General features: G+C 46.7%; 3 protein-coding genes and 2 non-coding genes across 5 annotated transcripts in view; 4 read left to right on the top strand and 1 right to left on the bottom strand.

The window, feature by feature from the left end:
• The first annotated feature begins 4,178 nt into the window (after positions 1 to 4,178).
• On the top strand, positions 4,179 to 4,252 carry TRNAF-GAA (transfer RNA phenylalanine (anticodon GAA)). The gene has a single exon. It is a non-coding gene; the product is annotated as a tRNA-Phe (tRNA).
• Positions 4,253 to 4,514: 262 nt separating this feature from the next.
• On the top strand, positions 4,515 to 4,589 carry TRNAP-UGG (transfer RNA proline (anticodon UGG)). Its single transcript has one exon. It is a non-coding gene; the product is annotated as a tRNA-Pro (tRNA).
• Positions 4,590 to 5,695: 1,106 nt separating this feature from the next.
• On the top strand, positions 5,696 to 8,540 carry LOC131637793 (cytochrome c oxidase subunit 1). Its single transcript, XM_058908372.1, has one exon. It carries the CDS (start codon positions 6,952 to 6,954, stop codon positions 8,533 to 8,535), a length of 1,584 nt encoding a protein of 527 aa, XP_058764355.1. The 5' UTR covers positions 5,696 to 6,951; the 3' UTR covers positions 8,536 to 8,540.
• Positions 8,541 to 13,454: 4,914 nt separating this feature from the next.
• LOC131637794 (ATP synthase subunit alpha, mitochondrial) overlaps positions 13,455 to 21,207 on the bottom strand; it is a 12,122-nt gene continuing 4,369 nt past the window's right edge. The window contains exon 1 of the mRNA XM_058908373.1: positions 13,455 to 21,207. This exon is cut by the window's right edge and continues 4,369 nt beyond it. The gene's annotated coding sequence lies outside the window, so the exon portion shown is untranslated.
• The window catches only part of LOC131637799 (cytochrome c biogenesis CcmF C-terminal-like mitochondrial protein), a 13,186-nt gene continuing 6,973 nt past the window's right edge, over positions 14,995 to 21,207 (top strand). The window contains exon 1 of the mRNA XM_058908379.1: positions 14,995 to 21,207. This exon is cut by the window's right edge and continues 6,973 nt beyond it. Within this exon, the coding sequence (XP_058764362.1) occupies positions 14,995 to 15,624 (630 nt within the window). The 3' untranslated portion in view covers positions 15,625 to 21,207.

Raw genomic sequence — 21,207 nt, 5'->3', positions numbered from 1 at the left:
TTCCTGTCCAGCAAGATGTCTTCTGTCGATAAGGTTATATCTGCACTCTGGACTTTCTTCATTGGTGCTTCCATGTACTCATCTTCGATGCTTTGAACTTCCACCCTGTTGACATGTAGGGCATACTTTTCTTTGCTTCCTTCCTACTACTAAGCTGCTTTCTTTATAGGCTAAAGCCTCCTATCTACGGTAGCTGACGCAGCAAGACCCGAGGAATCGGATACGGATCTTTTTCAGTCTCTTTCGCTGGGGCAAAGCAAAGAGGGAGGACTTTCGGAAGAAGGCGTCGTCCGCTGATGATCTTGAGGTTGGGAGGCAGGTCAGGGGGAGAACTAATGCTTGTGGATAGCCCGCGAATACTCCTTACTTAGGCTTTCCCCCCGGAAGAGCTGATGCTACTTACTAAGAGACTTCCGTTAGTGAGGAGAGAACTATAGGCTTTAGCCCAAAGACATAGTCAGGGATTTCTTAACAATCTAGTCCCTCCTGAAATAAGACAACACAGGGGGTGGAGTGAGCCTAGAGTAGAATAAGACTCCCTCTTAGACTCTCAACTCATACCAGGGCGGGCAGGGAAAGACTGAGACTACCGATACCGAGCCGGGGTTGGATCACAGGATAGATACCCTATGGTTGGTCTCTATGCCTGCTTCACTTCGTAGCATTAAGGGGGCAGTGCCATGAGGGAAATCGACTAGGAACGCGATGTCTTCCCAAAAAATTAAGAGTGGAGGGGACTTCGACTGCCTTCTTGTATCGGGTGAAGAGAAGGGGGTGCTAGGCTTAGTAGGGCTCGAACCTACAATATTACCGTTATGAGCGGTACGTTTCAACCAATTAAACTATAAGCCCCTACGGATCTCTACATGCAATTCGCTCACTTCGGGAAGAGTGGACGGAAAGAGGAGGCCTTTGCTCTATCTGCTTCTTCCTCTTCCCAGGAATGAACAATTGGATAAAAAAATACTTTTTTTCTTTGTTTGTATATATATAATAAAATTAAGATTAAGCAAGCGGCCCTTTCGTGACTCAAACTGCCGGTACGCTTTCCGGCTCGCAACGACTCAAACGGGCGGGGGCTATCTATTTGCTTGCAAAGCGGGCTGTTCGCCTTTCGGATTCGGAAAGGGCTCGCCTATTTGATTCAAAAGGCGCTACTAAACTACTCTAGTACAGCTAGTGTTAGTAGTACAACAGAATGCCGTTCACCCCGCAATCCCTTCTTCTTCAAGAGCTCCCTATTCTCTAGCAGCCCCTTCTTTCACAGCTCCTTCTCAAGCACTTGCCATTGTCTGGAAATTTGCCTTGCCCCATTCTTCGATTATTGGCGCATCAATTCCTTGCCTTTGCTCTCATTGCTGCTTGAAGTCCAGTCTTTTAAGTGAAATCCCAAAAATGGAAAGTCAGTAGTCATTGTCGGGATGGAAAGCGACTCTTCAACCACTTATTTAAGCGCTATGCACCTAAGCTCAGTCTTTCTGGCAGCTATCTTGCTAAACCTATATTCTTGCAGTTCCTTTTTATTCTCTCTTTATGCTCGAAATCGTACTCATTCGACATCTAATTTCATGGGCTGGGCATACTTTAGCTCATTTTTATCTTTCTTTGACTTTGAGGAAGATCCCACGAATCGTCTTCTATCGACATCGTCTGCTTACTCTTATCGTACGCTCTTCTTACCCAACCCAAATCGTCTGGTACTTTGTCCGCTCTCCCTTTCCTGGTGAAGGAGAGAGAGTTTTACAAGCTGATGCAGCTAAGAAAGTATCGTTGAAAGCAGGAACGAAGACTGTGACGACTATTTGAACTAGTTTCAAAGGCTTGATTTACCCTTGGGAGTTAATCTGGCTAGGGCGCCCTCGTAAGGCGTAGGGTAGAGATTTGAAACCGGAGGCCTCTCCTCATCTAGTTCTTTCGTTACGCCGAGAAGAAGCAGAAAGAAGCTTGGAAGAAGAGATGGTCAATCTTCTCTTATCTTATGGGCGAGACTGCTAAAAAAGAGGCTCTTTAAAGCCAGAACGAGTCCTCTCTTGCGGGAGGGATAGGCGGGAAAGGGGGAGGAGGTCTTCAGTAACTCCGTTTTTGAATTGGGTCACGAATGGTATTCGATTTCTTTTAACAGCATAAAAGCATTCGAACTTGGGAGATGCGAAAAAGAAGAAGGTTCTTTTGTATATTCCTTCTTGAAGATAGTACGCACAGGTGAGAACATCCCTAATCGAATGGCCTAGCTTTGCTTCTTCCTCTTTCTCTGCTTCGGTTTACCAAAGGGGGTGAGGTCGACCTTCTTTCGGTGGTACCTTTTCTGTCTAGCTCGTTCTCTTGGTCAAAAGCCACCTTAGTGGCCAAGAATAATAAGAATCGCCCGGGATGAGTGAGAGCTAAAATAAAAGCCTAGCGGCAATTCCCGATCTTCTCTTGATAGAAAGATCATATCAACACCGAAGACAGATCGTAGTTACGATAAGAAAGGTATGCCGGTTGATGGATGTAGTTCATTCTAGAAGTTGTTTGTTAACCGAATAGAATTGTTCGGTCGTGGTACTTTTGCTTGCTATTCAAACACATTGTCGAAAGGGGAAGATCGAATTAGCTCTGGTTCAAGAAGCCCAGCCTTCTTTCTTCGTAATTCTACTGAACGGGGTCGATCCACTTTACTATAAGTAAGTAAAATCGGAAGCCGTTTCAGGTGCATAAACAAAAAGGCGCGCGCCTTCGGATACAGAGGGGCTACTCTAGTCACTCAAAGTCCTAGCTAAGTAAGGAACAGACTCTCCAAACAGAAGTACGTACTGCGCGGCCGAGGAAGCATCCGAAGCATCTAAAGTCGAATAATCCGAATCCGTTGAATAGGAAGCCTTTGATCCGCTTTCTGAGAGCGCTGAATCATTCGATTCGAAAAAGGTGGAAAAAAGGTCATAGCACCAGCACCTGAACGCTTACTCTTACTGCTTCAGGTTCACCTCTTTTCTTAGGATTGGCTGCCCTGAGGTTCTTGTTTGGAGTCATTTGTTTATCACAGAACAAGTCCCCCTCAGTCACTGCCATAGTTGACCCAGTATCAACCCTCTCTTCCAGATCCTCGCTTCTATGGGCCAAATCACTCTCCTCGCTCGTTAAACTCGCACCTTTACTACACCCTTCTCGGCTTTGTTACCCAGACACTCATCCTGAGCAATCTCTTCCGGTTCAGCAGTGTCCAGCTCCCCCCCTTTGCCATTGTCACTACTGGTACCTGACCCCGTCGGCTCGACATTTTTGCAAACACCGACCCTTACTCAATAGGGCAATGAAAAGAGGAGAACGAGGACAGCTGACTACCGCTAAAAGTCAGACTACGAGTACACATTGTATGATTGAAAACTGCCGCTGCGTACTACCCGGTGCTTGCAGGTCTGACCGGTGTCTTCTCTCCAACAGCTGCTTCAATCAATGTTAAGTCTGACTACTCGGCTTGCTTAACACAAGTGTGATTTAACCTTCACGGACCACTTCACTACCCGGCGAGCTCCGGCTCGAAAACAACAAGCAAGGGATTGAGCTGCGCGAAAGCCTAAACTCCTGACTCTAACTTCACCCCTCTCCAACCAGTCGAGTGGCAGATTTTTATGGAGTCTCGCTCATAGATAGAGGAAGAGTACGCGCGCTAGCGCGCTACGGCTTACGCAGTTGATCGGATCAGATAGCCCTTCGGGCAACCAACCGCACATCAAATTCCGATCAACAACTTGGAGGTATGGCTGAGTGGCTTAAGGCATTGGTTTGCTAAATCGACATACAAGAAGATTGTATCATGGGTTCGAATCCCATTCCCTCCGGCACGGAAGTGGAACGGGCGGGCGAAATTACGTGAGAGAAAGAACCTCTTGGTGTTGGTGGAGTCCCCCGGAGGACAGAATAGCACTACTTAGTGAGCGGAGAGCCCGTTGCGCGTTGTTTTGACCGGCCTATCTTCTTTTTATAAGCAAGCTCCCTCCGGCGGCAGTCCCTGGGCGGCTCTCGGTTCTTGAGCATGTTGGGAGAGGAGATTAGGCGGCAGTTGAAAGAGCTGCTCGAAAGCTTGACGAACGAAAAAAACCCTTTCTTTCTTGTTATTAGTAAAGGGCTTTTCCCTGACTAGTCAAGTGGTAAGTAAGGTAGGGCGCTATTCGATGAAGAAAACATACTTTAGGAAAGTGGTTCAGGTAGCTCAGCTGGTTAGAGCAAAGGACTGAAAATCCTTGTGTCAGTGGTTCGAATCCACTTCTAAGCGGGCTTTGGGTCCAAAGGACAGGTAGCCGAGCCGGGTTTTCTTAAATTAAAGTGAATTAAAGAGGAAGCCAAAATCAAATGTGAGCGCTCCTGCACTATACGGCTTTTTGGCGTCGCCCTATCTTGTCTTGCTGGAGTGGAGGCATATTTTCTAAAAAAAGCGGTTGATTAGGTTCTCGCGTCCCTATGCCCAAAAAAAAGGATGGGCGAGTTCGGTTCGAGTGTTCATCGATCGGGTGGATCTATATGCTGAGGGGGTGAGACGAGGTGTAGCGCAGTCTGGTCAGCGCATCTGTTTTGGGTACAGAGGGCCATAGGTTCGAATCCTGTCACCTTGATGTGATGGGCTGAAAGTGCACAGCCCGGCACAGCCTCTTTAGGCTGGCGAAATTTAGGCACAATTTATTAAAAAAAGCAAATTAACTATATTCTTCGATCCATGCTTTTTGTAACTTCCACGGGTTTTGCGCATAAATGGGTTCTTGATTCTGATCACCCATTCTTGAAGAAGCTTTCTCTCTCTTTTGGTTGGTTTCTCTGATAAAATTTTGATCTTCTGAGTCAATACAATCATATCTTTCGCTTCTGTGGATGCTGTTTCTCGGGGAATTGATGCTGCTGATCCAAGGTTGATGCACTAGAGATGGAGAGGATGCTCATGGTGGGGCTTCTTTGTGTGCACCCAGACTCTGAGAAGAGGCCAAGAGTTAGAGATGCTGCTAGGATTATTAATTGTTTGTGTATGTGCAGTCCTTCTGTGTGTAGAACATTGGCTCATGCGTCCAGTCCAATGGGTGGCACCTGACTGTTCCCAGTTCAGTTGGAACAGAAGTCACCAGCTTTCATTGGCGGGAAGCTGACTGATGTCTTCCTAGTTGACGACAATGCTAAACCTGTCACGACCGTAGTGGGTCAAATAGAATGATTCCTATATTACCTTGCATAAAGAAAGCAGCTCGGTCTATGAGTCCAAGATATCCGTACCTGTCAAGTGGAAGAGTCGGAGTGGCAGAGTCTTGGAGAGCGCAGAGTCTAATCTGGTAAATATCTCCTATAATAAGGCGGAGAACGGATAATAACTCGGCAAATGTCCGATTTCGGAGATAAGTGTGCCTTTCTTTTGATCAATAGAACAGGAAGAGGAGTCAGCCAAAAAGATATTTAAAAGTAATGACCACCAAGATACGCATAGTGATTCGATCTTTTGATCACCCATTTTTAGAAAACCATTTTGGGGGGCTTCCGCCTTACACACGGAAGATTGGATTGCCTGAATCACGAGTCTTATATACTGTGTTACGATCACCTCATATTGATAAAAAGTCCAGAGAACAATTTGAAATGGAAATCAAGAAAAAATATCTGGTCATAAAAACAGAAAAGCATGAATTGCGAAAGAAGTTTTTTCGGTTAAAACGCCGTGCGACTCGGAGGACATAAGACTTCTTGGTCAAGCCAAAAAGATTGCCGGCAGAATGCTCCTACCCCACCATGCCTGGCCCTTTACCTTACCTTAAGAATACAGGGGGTATGCAGCGTGGGAAAGAATTAAAGAAGTGTCTGATACAACAGGTAACCTTAAGGAGTGGCGGCAAAGCTCTTGATTGATCAACGCGAGTGAACTGTGCTTAGACGCTTCGTAAAACCGCACCGATCTACGAGAGGAGCTGATGGATGAGTAGGCTTCCCCTTTCGATTTACGGAATGTGATCTGGGACACGATGGGGGTTTGCGTGCCTCGGTAGGAAAGAGATCACCGGAGTATAGCACAAGATCGCCTTTTTTTTCTTGCTGCCATGGGGTCGACCTGTAAACAAGGTAAACCCAATGGGAACCAAAAACGGGAGGGTACCACATTGACATTGGGCAGAAGACGATCCAAAAAGCGAAGGCTCACCCTGCTGAAGGCGATCGGCAGTGAGGGATGCTTACCTTCTTCTTAGAGAAAGGGGAAAGGGGCAACCTATCTTACTAATAATCAGAAAGGGGTTGAGATAGGCGACAGGTAGCTTGCTTCCAAGCCGGCCCGGCCGCGAGGAATCAAGAGATCTTTGCCGGTGCTGACTTGGATCTCGGGTGACGGAAAAAGGCGCCCAGAAGTGACGAGCAGTCGCGGTCGAAGCTTGGCTCTAGGCGATAGGCTAGCAGTAAGCTTGGCTACAGCGAAGCGCTTACCAAGCGCGAAGGATTCGTTCCTCTCTCCCAGCAAGAGGATGCGCGAACCTCCAAGTCAAGCGCGCTAGCGCGCTTTACCAAGGCTTTCTCTGATAGGGGCTCGCCGTTGCTTGTTTGGGTCGAGCGTCTTCAAACCTTCGCCACTTGAGCCGTATGCGGGGGAACTCGCACGTGCGGTTCTTAGGGGGGAGAGCTAGTAGGAACCATCCTATCCCAATAGCGTTTATTTGGAGCTCAATATGAAATCCTATTTTTTTGCAAGACCCGTTCGGATAAGGGAAAACTCCAGAGATTGCTTCGAAGTAAGATCCTTGCGTTGACCCTTTCCTGAACCAGAACCGGGGGGGAGAGGAAAGAAAAGGGGATCAAAATTTCCCATCAATAAAGTTAGGGCTTTCCGGACCTTCCCCACCCCTCTTTTCATTCTCCCTTCCCCTCTCACTCCCCCTTTTTAAAGAAGGAAGCCCCGCTCCCTAAGAAGGGGCCCCTCTCTGATCAGGAAGGAAACGAAAGAATCTCCATTTTATGACAAATCCGGTCCGATGGCTGTTCTCCACTAACCACAAGGATATAGGGACTCTATATTTCATCTTCGGTGCCATTGCTGGAGTGATGGGCACATGCTTCTCAGTATTGATTCGTATGGAATTAGCACGACCCGGCGATCAAATTCTTGGTGGGAATCATCAACTTTATAATGTTTTAATAACGGCTCACGCTTTTTTAATGATCTTTTTTATGGTTATGCCGGCGATGATAGGTGGATCTGGTAATTGGTCTGTTCCGATTCTTATAGGTGCACCTGACATGGCATTTCCACGATTAAATAATATTTCATTCTGGTTGTTGCCGCCAAGTCTCTTGCTCCTATTAAGCTCAGCCTTAGTAGAGGTGGGTAGCGGCACTGGGTGGACGGTCTATCCGCCCTTAAGTGGTATTACCAGCCATTCTGGAGGAGCAGTTGATTCAGCAATTTCTAGTCTTCATCTATCTGGTGTTTCATCCATTTTAGGTTCTATCAATTTTATAACAACTATCTCCAACATGCGTGGACCTGGAATGACTATGCATAGATCACCCCTATTTGTGTGGTCCGTTCCAGTAACAGCATTCCCACTTTTATTATCACTTCCGGTACTGGCAGGGGCAATTACAATGTTATTAACCGATCGAAACTTTAATACAACCTTTTCTGATCCCGCAGGAGGGGGAGACCCCATATTATACCAGCATCTCTTTCGGTTCTTCGGTCATCCAGAGGTGTATATTCCAATTCTGCCTGGATCCGGTATCATAAGTCATATCGTTTCGACTTTTTCGGGAAAACCGGTCTTCGGGTATCTAGGCATGGTTTATGCCATGATCAGTATAGGTGTTCTTGGATTTCTTGTTTGGGCTCATCATATGTTTACTGTGGGCTTAGACGTTGATACCCGTGCCTACTTCACCGCTGCTACCATGATCATAGCTGTCCCCACTGGAATTAAAATCTTTAGTTGGATCGCTACCATGTGGGGGGGTTCGATACAATACAAAACACCCATGTTATTTGCTGTAGGGTTCATCTTTTTGTTCACCATAGGAGGACTCACTGGAATAGTCCCGGCAAATTCAGGGCTAGACATTGCTCTACATGATACTTATTATGTGGTTGCACATTTCCATTATGTACTTTCTATGGGAGCCGTTTTTGCTTTATTTGCAGGATTTCACTATTGGGTGGGTAAAATCTTTGGTCGGACATACCCTGAAACTTTAGGTCAAATCCATTTTTGGATCACTTTTTTCGGGGTTAATCTGACCCTCTTTCCCATGCATTTCTTAGGGCTTTCGGGTATGCCACGTCGCATTCCAGATTATCCAGATGCTTACGCTGGATGGAATGCCCTTAGCAGTTTTGGCTCTTATATATCCGTAGTTGGGATTCGTCGTTTCTTCGTGGTCGTAACAATCACTTCAAGCAGTGGAAATAACATAACAAGGGCGAACATTCCTTGGGCTGTTGAACAAAATTCAACCACACTGGAATGGCTGGTACAAAGTCCTCCAGCTTTTCATACTTTTGGAGAACTTCCAGCTATCAAGGAGACGAAAAGCTATGTGAAGTAAAAGAAGGAATAAAAGGTCGCCGACTGCTACTAAGAACCTAACAGAACTTTTCAAAATGTGGGTTCCAACGAAGAAGAGTTGAGGACCAACTTCGACCTAATTTAAGAGTTAAGAAAGCAAGCTCAGTTCAGAATGGCTACTTACCAACAGAGGATAGCGAGGTACTACAAGGCCTGAGTTAAATTTTGAAATTTGATCGAGCTGAGCCGGAGCTGCTCCTACTGACTATGACTGGACAGCAGTGGACTCTTTCTCAAAGTCTGACCCTGCCACCTATATTTGATTTGATGAAGCAACCATCACTGAAGCCATTTTTTTTGTAGCCAGCTCAACTCCATTTAACAGGTTAGTAGCGAAAGGTAAGGCTTCATTCCCGAGTGGACGAGAAGAGGGAGCAAGCCCTATTCAGGTTAAGGGAAGAGGCTATTTTACTAGACTAGCTACCGAGCTGACTCAAGGAAGCCGGAAAGAAAGGGCCTAAAGACAGCTTCGGCAACATAAAGTCGAGCTGAGGAATACGGAAGAGAAGCGGATTCAACTCAATCTTAGCCTAAGAGCTGTTCAGAGAAGAGAATCAAAGGTCAACGGCCAATGGAGGATTTCTCCCTCCCCCGGATTCATCTTAAACCGACCGATATGCCGAGATTACATCCAGCACGAGAGCAAGAAAAGGAAATGGTCTCCGTGCAGCTTCAAGTCACGCCACTCTCACCAAGATAGAATCATGGTCACATCTGTAGTATATATATAGTTTATAGAAGCGGAATGCCAATCGACACTGGTAGCCATCGGGATTGAGTTCAGCTGCTTTGACGATACTGACGAATGGAAGAATGAATGAATCAGATGAGCTCCAGTCTGGACTCTCATTGGTCAAACAGGCGCAACGGGCCAAGAGATAATAAAAGGACACCAGAAGAGCAATAAAAAGAGCTGTATGATAAGAGTCCTTATCCTACCCACCCAATTTATTTAGTTTATGGGAGTAGCAAGAACAGCTCCATTTAAAAGGTTAGCCGCGTACCAAAGAGCTCGATCAGCTATTCTATTTTTCAGTCCGGTTGACGCCACTCGATAGGAAGAAAAGAGCATAAAGGTTTTTCGAAGGCTTCAAGCCCTGTTTCAGCTGAGAGCATTGATTCCCCTGGCACCTCTCTTCCACAGCTTGGCACGTTTAAAGAAGGTGCCTACACTAAAGTGTACAAAGTGGCATAAAGTTATTCTTTTCGGGTTCGGTCAGGAGGGACAAAAGAGAGATGCTTTCTATCAGTCAAAAGCGGATATCGCCCCCCCTCATGCTCCCACGGTCCGCTTACCGAGGAATAGAAAGGGAGGACCGGGGGCCAGAGCAAGTTGGGTTGGGGTATAGAGCCGTAAGCGCGGTGGGGGGGTTACAGAGGACGTGCTCGTACGGTTCAAAGAAGGGTATGATCAACTCGTTGTTGGGAACTTTCACTCCTCTATATTCGAAATATGCCTTTCTAGGAGCATTACGATCTGCAGCTCAAATGGTCTCTTATGAAGTCTCTATTGGTCTTATTCTTATTGTGCGCCTTGTGAGCGCGTTTGGATCCGCGAAGGCAATCGCTCGGATGTTCCCCTAACCCAACCCGGGAACGGACCGGAGGGAACCGCAGCATGGGGGATGTCCGCGTCTCGTCGCAAGGCTCATTTTTAGTTTTTGGTTTAAGGGCGGGCGGATTTATCTGATCAAGGGCCGGGGCACAAGGGTCCTGGTACTATCCAGGTGCGAAGAACCCCGGAGGTGACTGCAATGAGCAGAAATCTCACTAACCGGCCTAAACGACGAGCAAACACTCGAACGTGAGAGCAAGGGATCACCTAACGAATGGACGAGCTCCAAGGAGGGAGGAAAGAGGAAGGCAATAACCATGCTTTCAGAGAAGTGGCGGTCCGAATCTTATCTGAACTGCGAGAATAACTGACTAAGCCATGCCATAAGGGTCATTCTCCAAACGGGACGGGGTCAAGCCTTTATATTTTTGAGTAGGTTGGGTGACAGATCGGCCATAGGAGTACTCCGGGATATAAACCAGGGCAACCAATGTCGAGCATACGACGATGCCGCCCGTTTTCATTTCGTGGAAGTCCCCGGCAGAGGAAAGGGCTGTAGGTGATGGCGCGTTCTGCTTCTTATCTAGATAGGGGCGCTTAAATCGTTCCTATTGGGTCGTGCGTGGGGCAGCTGGTATAGATGAATAAAGGCGGGCCGCTTGAACGGGACCTATTCTCTTAATAGGCGGCAAAGCTGAATAGGAAAGGGGCCGAGCTGACTGATGAGTTTTTAGCCTGAAAAAAAGGGCTCTCTCATGTGAAGCTAACATGGCTGGCTACATACAAGTATAGCCAAATCAAGATGAGACGTAACGGACGGTCAGAGGCCGCAGCGGGACTATCATAGGAAAGCCTGCCCCCGCTAGCTAACATAGAAAGAGATTCCCGGATAGCAAAAGTCTCTATGTGAATCTCTTCCCGACCAGGCCAGGCCGAATCGGGCCACCACTTGGGATGGGAATGGCTCAGCCCATATGCATCATTTGATGAAAGCACTCCAGTCGCTTCCTCGAAGTGGCTTGTCAACCACGCTTTCCCTCCCTCAAAACAATGCTCCTCACCAACCTTAACGGCCTTGGGTTGGGGCAAGACTGCAATGAGTAGTTCGCTCCAGGACCCCACCCCCTCGAGAGCTGGATGCCGGCCGATATTTAGCTGGGAGCCATACTTTCCTGGGGCTTGCCTTGCCCCTACATCTAAAAAAAATGCGGGCGCCGAACCGAAAAGGAACCAGCCTCTTCAAGAAAGCTTTGCTTGGTAGGCGCTGCCTATTCACTCGGACAATGCTCTAAACACGAAAGTGTGACGTGACGCCCTCTTATCCCATGCTGAGTCACAGGCAGCGCCTCGGAAAGCGCGGACGAGCCACATGCAGGGAAACTTGCACGTGTGGTTCTGGCCGGGGACCCCGGTATACTGTACTAATATGTGTAGGTCCCCGTAATTCGAGTGAGATTGTCATGGCGCAAAAGCAGATATGGTCCGGTATTCCCTTGTTCCCTGTATTGGTTATGTTCTTCATTTCTCGTCTAGCAGAAACTAATCGAGCTCCGTTTGATCTCCCAGAAGCGGAAGCTGAATCAGTTGCAGGCTATAATGTAGAATATGCGCGGGATGCGATCCTTAATAGTCCACTGTTGGCGGAAGCCAATGTCCCGGGGTCCCGGGGACTCATTCTGACTGAAACAAGGGGTGGGTCTTTACCAACTTAAAAATCTAAGATTTTAGGTAAGCCAAAAAACGTGAGCGCCCCTACGCGAGCCTTATTGAAAACTCAAGTTCATTTTTTATTTTATATGTATTCTATTAATGCGCTCAAGCATGCGAAGAAAGCTACAAGCGAGAAAAGCCCTTTCTATGTTATTAGTAAAGAGCTTTTATTGCTTGTTTAGTAAAGTAACGCTTTTAATTTTTATAGGAGTAGGTGCTTGCTGGGGCACTCTTCATTCTTCATTCGAAACTAATGAATGTCGGGGGTTTCTGCCTTGTTATCAAAAAGGGAGTTGGGTAAAGCAAACTCCCTCCTTGGACGAGCACGGGGCTTAGTCAAGTAGAACCGGGTTGCGCTGCTTGATGCTCCGATCGAAAACAAATCAGTGGGGCCATGCCGGTACGAGTGAATATGCGTTAAAAAGGTAAATCCCTCCCCTACGACACCAAAAAAAACCGGGCCGAACTTCTAACAGCCCGCCCGCTTCCATAGAACAATATCGTGGCAACGTAGACCTAAGTGGTCATATATATTGGATCTTGGGGAACCATCACAAGTGCGGCCGGCCTATATTTAAACGAGAATGCCGTGTCGTCCAGCGGAGCCTAGAAGAAGGTGACTCGCGCAGACAGCTGACTCCTTCTTTTCAATAGAAAGGAATAGCCAAACCAACCCAGCTGGCTGGTCAATCTCAGAGATCTTATCGGCCGGCAAACCTGAGACGGACGACCACGGTCCCGACCTTATCAGCACCGGAGGTGTACTAATCAATGAACCCACCCCCGAAACCTACTTTCTTTTCTGACAAAATCCACCAAGCCTAACCGGTCACGACATGTTGTTGATATTGATTGAGTTTGAGGGACTTTCGCTGACAAAATCCATCAATAAACCTAGACCCCGGCTACTTTCGTAACCAAAGCGTCAAGACAACAGCCAAAGGTCACCTTTGGATTCTTAAGTAGGGGGCAAAGAGGAGCACGTAGGAATGCCACTACATAAGCCACTGGTGGCTGAGAGAAAGCGAGCAGCACCTTGTATAGGTTGGGCGGAGCTTGAAGAAGCGAGCCCCTATCAGAGAAAGCCATTGCGCGCTAGCCTAGCTAGCTAGCGTTTTTCAGCTGGCTGTTATGTTAGTTGTAGCGCGCCTTCCCTCCTTCTCTCACTTCGGAAAGATTTCGCAGTATTTTCTTATGATGACCTGGTCGAGAGAGTACGATACATCGGTGTAAAAGATGGAGTGGGATCTGTGAGGTTGGTTATAGTAAGGCCTGGCCGGAAAGTCTTCTTGCCTCTATCATTGAAGGAAAGGTTGGTCAACAATTTGGAGAGTTTGCTTTTATTTCATCTTTCTAAGAGCAGTCTGTTTGATCAAATCAGGGATCAGACCGCTCCTGGTGTTCGAACTAGTCATTAATGGTCGGCTTCATTGGTATCCTTTCGGTATGCGTTGCGAACACTTTCATTTTTAGCGTCTCATCTTATCTAGAGAAGCGAAACTCGAACGGATAGAGCAGATGGTCCAACTACATAACTTTTTCTTTTTCATTACTTCTATGGTCGTGCCTCGTGGCACGGCAGCACCCTTACTATTGAAATGGTTCGTCAGTAGAGATGTTCCCACAGGTGCCCCTTTTTCCAATGGGACTATAATTCCTATTCTTATCCCTTCATTCCCTCTTTTGGTCTATCTACATTCCAGGAAATTCATACGCTCCATGGACGGAGCAAAAAGTGGAGTCTTGGTCAGAGCAAGCCGCCCTATTCTATTACCAGACATAATTGGGAGAAGCTCATCCGAAACTAGAGCTGGAAACGCCTCATTTCGTTTCGTTCCCGTTCTTCATTTCCTTCTTATCGAATCCAAGGGGGACTTCTCATATTTAGAATCTTTCTGCGGTGTGCTCTGTTTACTATTCTTTCGTACTCTCTTCTCTTTACCACGCGATAGGTCAGCAAAGCGTGAGCGGGCGCGGAGAAGGATACACCAAAGACTTCGGCCTAACCCTAACGGGAATGAGCAACAACGAAATGACAGGATGGGGTGCTCCGGGCACCCCCATTTAGAAAGAAGGGTCGAAGGTTTTGGGCCTGTAGCTTTCCCCGTCCCCCCTTCGTCGGGTGGTGCTTGTGTGGGGGGTGTGCCACCTGAACCTGAAATCGGGCTTGAAGCTCTCGCCTTACCAACGAGCCGACAGCTGATGGCTGTTGGTCACGACTACCACCAAAAAGCTCCAATGAAGATGAATATTTCACATTTTGGAGTGTGCATCTGTATGTTGGGTGTTCTTCTGTCGTGCGACCCGGCGGCTTATGTGCGACCTGTGGCCCACGCCTCCTATTTGTTCGGGGCGGGCGGCGTGAACTCTGACTCGATCCGGGTATTCAATCCCGCCGCTGAGATGCTCAGTTGACTCCTTAACCTTGATAGGAAGATGGCTTATTCAATAATTCGTGCATAAGGGTAAGGAACTTTGGATGAACTAATGCGAATGGGTGTAAGCCTCGCAGCTCGGAAACACCCAGTGCTGACCACACTGAGAGAGACGAAAGCGCAGGTAATGCCAGTTGGCGAAGTGGCGTTAAGCATCCCTAGCGGTACGAAAAGAGAGGTCGTGATGATATCATCTACGTCCGTACCGCTCCTCGCGGAGTAGATCCCGCATCCAACCAAGTCTTTGACCAGGGAACGGGAAAATTCCCACTACCGCTGGAAGGCCAGCCGGGCCGTGAGCGCGGTGGGAACGGGCTTCCCAAAAAGCCAGCCCCGGGCCGGGGTCGGCATAGAATGAAGGGGACGGCCCTAATGTTGTGTTGGCAAAGCCAACTTCTTGGGTTGCGGGCGGAGAAGAGCGGACGTGGGGACTCAGACCGGGGCGCAGCGTAACTAAGAGAGCCATTCCATTTAGGGCGAGACAGAGTGGGCGGGCACGAGTGGTCTGGTGTCCGAGCCAATTGGTCAGACGACGACTACTTCACTTATTAGATTAGTATCCGCCGCCTATCCCGAAAAAAAAGGGATGAAATAGAAAGAACGCGAAGCGCTAGCGCTATAGTATCTAAATGGATTTTGGGGGGGATTTGCTTCTTCACAAGCTTATCCCCGCCCCGACCGGCAGCTGCTGGGTCTCCCCATCTCTCCTAAACTTCCCCCGGTCTTCGGCCCGAGCTGTATGAGGCAGAAACTCGCCCCACGTACGGTTCGGAGGCCGAGCCCCACCCCAGCAGTAATGGTGCGGCTTAGGTCAACTAACACAAAGAAGATACAGTTCACTCAACGATTGCCTTTGGGTTCCGAACTCCATATGGGGAAGGAGCGTTGTTGTTTCCGAGGTCTCGATCATTTACATGGACCCACTTCTCATTCCATTTGTGGGAATTTTATGATCTATAAACCGTCCCTAACGAACGATCGCCTCATGTTTGAGCATGATGAATCACTTCGTGCCGACCTGTTGCCAATAAACTTTCCGGCCTCATATGAGAATGGAAAACTGGATAATTTTCTGCATCGGTGGATGAAGAATAGCGAAAATAAGAATTTATGGTTGACCATGTTCCCAGAAAAAAGATACTTTAGAGAAACAACGAGCACGACTGAAGTGGCTATACATACAAATCCATTTACGGATAGATATGCTTCGATTGGAACTGGAAGTTCCAGAACAGGCGGCTGGTATACCACCATAATTAAACTGCCTTTTATTTTTTTTATTCGGATAGGATTTATGTTGGCTTCGTCGGGAGGCTCGCGTAGTTTGTTACGTCAGCTCCAAAAGGATAAGTTGCGTTGGAATCGATAAAGTTCCGTGGAATTCTTAATTGCATTAAAAAAATCAAAGGAGTCTTCAACCCTCTCAATCAATAGAGGCTAGATCGGACTAAGGAGAGAGACGGTTGAGTACGGAAGCGAAAGCGGAGATATAGGCTAGCTAAATGCCCTGTGATAATACTGACATGAGTCAGGATAAATCCGAATGACTAGTGGCCATAACTCATTAAGCAATCTTAACCTTTTTCGCTTAGCCTTTCCTCTTTCTACCGTTACGAGATGCAGTATCCTCTAACGTCTTTGCTTGGAATTCCGGTGTTCAGCCCGCGGCTGAAGCAGAGAACCGCACATCTTCCCTCGAGCAAGGAGAGGGTCTCGGAGCACATAGAGGAGCAGTCCGTTTATAAGGACTTTCTGAGGGATCGCTTTCAGCTGGATCGAGCTCTCATGCTGATCGGAGGAATGCCAATCTCTCTTTCTTTTCTGAGAAAGCACTCTTTTTCTCTTTGTTGCAAAGTCGTCTTATGATTCCGAATTCCCTTCTTGAAGGTTGCGTCATCAGAGAAGGTCCTTGTTCTGTTCTGGCAGTCAGAGTGATGGCTCCTCATCCTCGACAGAGCAATGTTAGGTTTCTGAGACAGTTGAAGAAGAACCCCAAGTCTCAGGTGATGTAGATAATAAGTCCAAAGATAGAAGGTGATCCTAATTACATTGAACCAATGGTTATAGTTAGACTTATGGAGAAGGCTATTATGCTTCTTCACTGCCATCCAGATGGATATGCTAAAGCAAAGGGTGCAGGAACATCTGATACAAAGGTAGAGACTATAAGTAAAGAATCGGATAGGGTCAAAAAGGGAGTAATTCCTAGTCAAATAAACAAAAATGAAGAATAAAAGCATGTAGTTGGGAATGCTACTGAGGGCTAATCCAGAGTGAAAAAGGCGATGGCGCTTGCCGTAGAAAGAGATTAGACCGGTTTGGTACTCCAACTACCAATGAAAAAAAGTTTTCAATACAAATCCGTGAGTTGAGTCTAGTCATGCTGCTTCAAAAGAATCCTCTGGGTCTTTTATTCCTATCTGGTTCTCTGGAACCAACCCCTATGTTCATAAGCACACTGAGCCTTTCAATAATATCCATCCAATAAAGAAAGATTGAAAGAAAGTTTTAGACATAATTAACTACACTTACTAGTCGTTGGGCTTTTCCAGCCAGGCAAGCTCGGGAAAATAGGATTCATTACTTAACTCCTTAGAGTGAAGCGCGTTTATAATGTCAGTAAGCAAAGACTCTTTATTACGGTCTCCGGAGAAAGGTCTGAGAAGGATCACCCCTGCGCGGGGACCTAAGCCCGGAATTCCGGAAGATGAAGACTTTATCGATTCCTACATCTTCCCCCCAACCACAGTCGTTAGTAGATATTATGGGCCTTTTAATTCCTTGCTTATGGATGGGAACATGCCTTCTGTTAACCTCCCCTCCGGAACTTCTTCAACCAATTAGTCAATCCGCCTTTCCTTTCACTCTGCCTCTTTTTCTGGGTTGGGACTTGCGATTGATTCGCCGAGCGGGAGTGACATGACTTTTGCAGCAAGGGTTCATGGAGAGATTGAGCTTTCCTCAATATAACTATAGAGAGCCAATCTTAAACCTATCTTTCTACTTTCTTGCCTCTAAACCGGGTCGATAAAGCGTTTATCCTAGCTCATCACTGCTTCAGTTAGCTCATCCTATCCTATACCACCAGCCAAGCATAGATAAAAGATATACGCGCTTCTCCTTCATAAAAGAGCGAAAAGGCCATTTCGAATTCTGCTTAAGCGGATTAAGAAGGAAATTAAGCCCTTGGCAGAAGGGGTACAGGTAGTACGCGTACTTGGTGGCAGAAGACAGATGAAAAGGAAGGGCCAGATCGAAAGTTCCCCAGGACAAACCTGTTAGGAAATGCCCCAACCCCTGATGAAAGAGCTTTTCCTAGCGGCTTTTATTAGAGACAGGAGGGGGTTCACCCCAAAGCATTCTCCAAAACCAAGACCGCCGCTCCGAATCGAAAGAGGAGACAGACAAACTCTATTCGGAAAGTATTCCCGGAGAAAGAGAAGAACCTTGTATGTATACTACGATATACGTGCATACTCCAATGCAGCCTTCCAGGCCCGCGAGAATAAGTGATCGGACTAGGATAAGGTTGTTAGGCTGAGGTCAAGTAATTCCTGCTACTTAGTCGGCAGTTTGACCAACTGCCTAAAGGTCGAAATAAAGAAATGCAATTGGCCCTGGCTATATGCTTAACACTTAGCAATCGTACAATGCATACTCTCTATCCCGGAAGGATAAGTCGGTAATCGATAACCTAAGCCGCTACTCTCGCCCTTAATGTACTACTAATCGCTCACTCGCTGACCCAGCTCTGGCACGCTTGCTTCCAGTCGTATGTAGCAGGTTAAGGGTGCTAATAACTCAACCAAACAATAAACTAACAAAGACTATGAAACTATGGCTACACAGCACAAGTACTCAATCATTGAACTAGGCCATAGGGATTCATTCAATGCTTAAAGTGAGAGCTCAGGGTTGAGTTCAACTAGTAAGTATTGGGTTAATAGGGTAGATAGCTTGGATCTTTTTTTATCCTGTTAGGAGAGGGTGAATGCACATAGATAGGATGCACGCTCAGAGTGTACTGCCGTCCGAGGAAAAGATGCGATACAAAAGAGAATTAAAGGTGTACTGGAAGCAAAGACTGCTAGGCGAACAAAGAAATGAATTGACGAGATCCCAAAGGAACCATCTGAATTCCAACCTTTTGTCTAACCGTTGGAAATAGGCAAGCTAGCTCTTATTCGCTATCTGAACTAGCGCCCTCTTCTCTCATCAATTCATAAATCTTATCTTTCGATTCCCTACTCTAGACCTTCTGAAAAGAAGAAAGAACGTATGTAACAAAGTGAGCCGGACCCCTCCTAGTCTATGCCTAGGCTTCCAGAAAGGAATGAGAATCCATACCATATCCCGATACGCGCAGACCGCCCACCCTATGATTCCAATTGAGGCTCTGCAAGACCTTACCTTTTTGGTTTCACTGCCATTACTCACGATTTGATGGCACCGCTTCCCTCTATATAACATATTTTCGCTATCTTGTGCAATCATAAAATCTGCCTATTTTCAAGCATTATCGACTCGCTATTCCTCGTCTTTCAATGTGCAAATATCAATGTACGACGAGGTCTACCACCTCTTGTCCTAACACTAGTTCATCTCGGTATGATGATGGGTAGTCACAACAGCAAACGAAGAATGAAGCCTTTTTAGACTAAAAGCCCACTGATAAAGAGGTATTGTCATCAAGCTAGTCTTTCACACCTATGAAGTTGTCTTGAATGAGTCCTCCTTTGGCCGGTTCAAGTGCTTTCCTTTTTTTTAATAATAGGCAGGCGCAGGAAAATCTCAGTCGCATTCACCGGGCGCATACCATATCTTAGGTCTCGAGCTTAAATTGGCTTCAAACCCGCTTTTCTCGCGTGGCCCTCCGGCAAAAAGAAAAGAAGCTTCAATCTGTCCAATTTCGCCCGAGAAGGAGTGCCGGTTTTGGATTCTTTTTTTGCCCGCGCGTAGTTCCTTCCTGCCCATGCATTCCTTCTGTCTGGGTATAGGGTTGGGGGGGAAGAAATAATTGGGATTGGAAGGGAGTGCTCTTTATATCATTGATTAGTGCCACTATTTTGATCCTGTTTAACCCCAGTTTGAAACTCTATTTAGGAAATGGCGTATAATAAGGTAACACCTCTTTCGTTCAGTGACTATTGTGATCCATACTTTATGGTGGTGACTTCTTCTTCCCTTTCTTGCACAGGTTCGGCGGAGATTAGCCCATCTGGAACATTTCTCATAACAATGTTAGGATCTAAAGACGGTTTCTGAACATATTGCTTTGGCTGTTTTAGCCTCCTTTCGGAAGAGAAAAAGATATTTTTCCTGCTTCGACAAGGCTCCTCACGGGTATTTGGCCCGTAGGCAGGAAAGAAGAAGAGACTTTCCAACACAATAAGTCACAATAAAGAGAATCCGCGAGACTGCGACACTAGGGAAAGAGGGATAGCTGGGAAAAGAGGCGGAAGTCTCAGAAGAAGAATTCGGAGTAGCGCATATAGTGGCTTGCTGTGTAGCTCCGCTAGACGACCGATCACCCCTTGCCCCAACCCCTCTTGAGAGGGTGGTTTGCTTCCCTTCCTCTTTTGAGGACGAGATGCCTTTGAAGTCATCCTAGAATAGCGAATCACTACCGTACCCCGACTCGTAACCACAGAAGCTACGGTTGTCAAATGTCTTTCCGTCATACCTAAAAAGAGAGTCAATCTTTCCAGCCCTAGAAAAGAGGGAGTGGTCTATTTGCTTTGCTTTTAGAATTCTAGAAAGCTAGCGCCTTCCATTCCAAGGGGGCCGGCCGTAAGATAGGCTAGGCGGAGTACTCGCTCTGAAGCAGGTTTTCTTCGACTGGATCAGTGTTATTTGATTTTCCATTCAGCTCATACATATGTCGATTCTTATTAATGGTTCTCCAGCGGGCTATTTAACCTGTTCGCGAGGAGTTCGACAAGGAGACCCTTTCTCTCCGTTGTTATTTTGTGTTGCAGGGGAAGTGCCGATATATTGACCTTTAAGCTCGGCGGGTTCTTTGCATTTGTATCGGTCCGGGGTTTGCCTTTCCCGTCCTACTTATTGTATGCTGATGACATTCTGCTTTTCTGCGCGGCATCTATCTCTAATGCCAAGGAGATTCTTAAGATCTTGAAAGACTATGCTGAAATTTCAGGCCAGTTCCATAATCCTGACAAGACAAGTCGAAGGTCTTCTTTGGCTCTCGACTCTCTCATTGGAATCTCATTCATCGTATATAATGGATCTTGGTTATCCAAACCAAATTACCTATCTACCACAACATCTCTCACATCAGCGTCATCACCTCTTGGTTGGGCGCTTTCTACTACTTCTTAAGTTCTCTATAACTTCAATTCTATTTCACACATGAGAGTTTATCCAATTAGATTATGATATGCCCGTACCCGCGTGGCGAAGATGCTTCGACTAAGTGCTCCAAGCTCTGCCCCGCCATAGCTCTTTCGGGAAAAGTGACTTGCGAGGTTGCCGAGGGATCAAGGTGACGCAACGTTGAGAAATAAACCCCGAATTCGTACTTTGAAAGGGCCTGTATTCTATTTAAGAGAGACTACCAGCTATATATCCATTGGTGGCACCTTCACCTTCTTGAGGTCTCTCACATCATCGGACCACTGCTTTGGCATCCCCATCTGAGTGTTCAGATTCGTCCACTGGGATGGCCTTGTCATCATCATCTTTAACTGGAGAGATGGACCGCGGAGCATCTTCTCGACCTGGAGGAATATCCCGGATTGGAGCATAAGATGGAGATGCGGCAGACGCTCACAGATCGCTTCCTATATTAGACTTCCATTGCAAGTAAGAATGAGTCGTCTTTCTCGATTCCTGCGGCAGGATTAGCTTCTTCCCTTTATAGTGGCTTCTGTAATTTTCACAGAAAAAGAGAAATTCCCCCTATCTCTACTTCTGCTAACGAACGCTAGAATTG

The sequence above is a fragment of the Vicia villosa genome, unplaced genomic scaffold, assembly GCF_029867415.1.
Source record: "Vicia villosa cultivar HV-30 ecotype Madison, WI unplaced genomic scaffold, Vvil1.0 ctg.002086F_1_1, whole genome shotgun sequence".
Classification (NCBI taxonomy): domain Eukaryota; kingdom Viridiplantae; phylum Streptophyta; class Magnoliopsida; order Fabales; family Fabaceae; genus Vicia; species Vicia villosa.
Note: the sequence above shows the minus strand (reverse complement) of the source record. Positions and strands in the feature narration are given on the sequence as shown.

Coding starts and splice junctions, on each gene's coding strand:
- LOC131637793 (XM_058908372.1), top strand. CDS start 6,952: ATGACAAATCCGGTCCGATGGCTGTTCTCCACTAACCACAAGGATATA.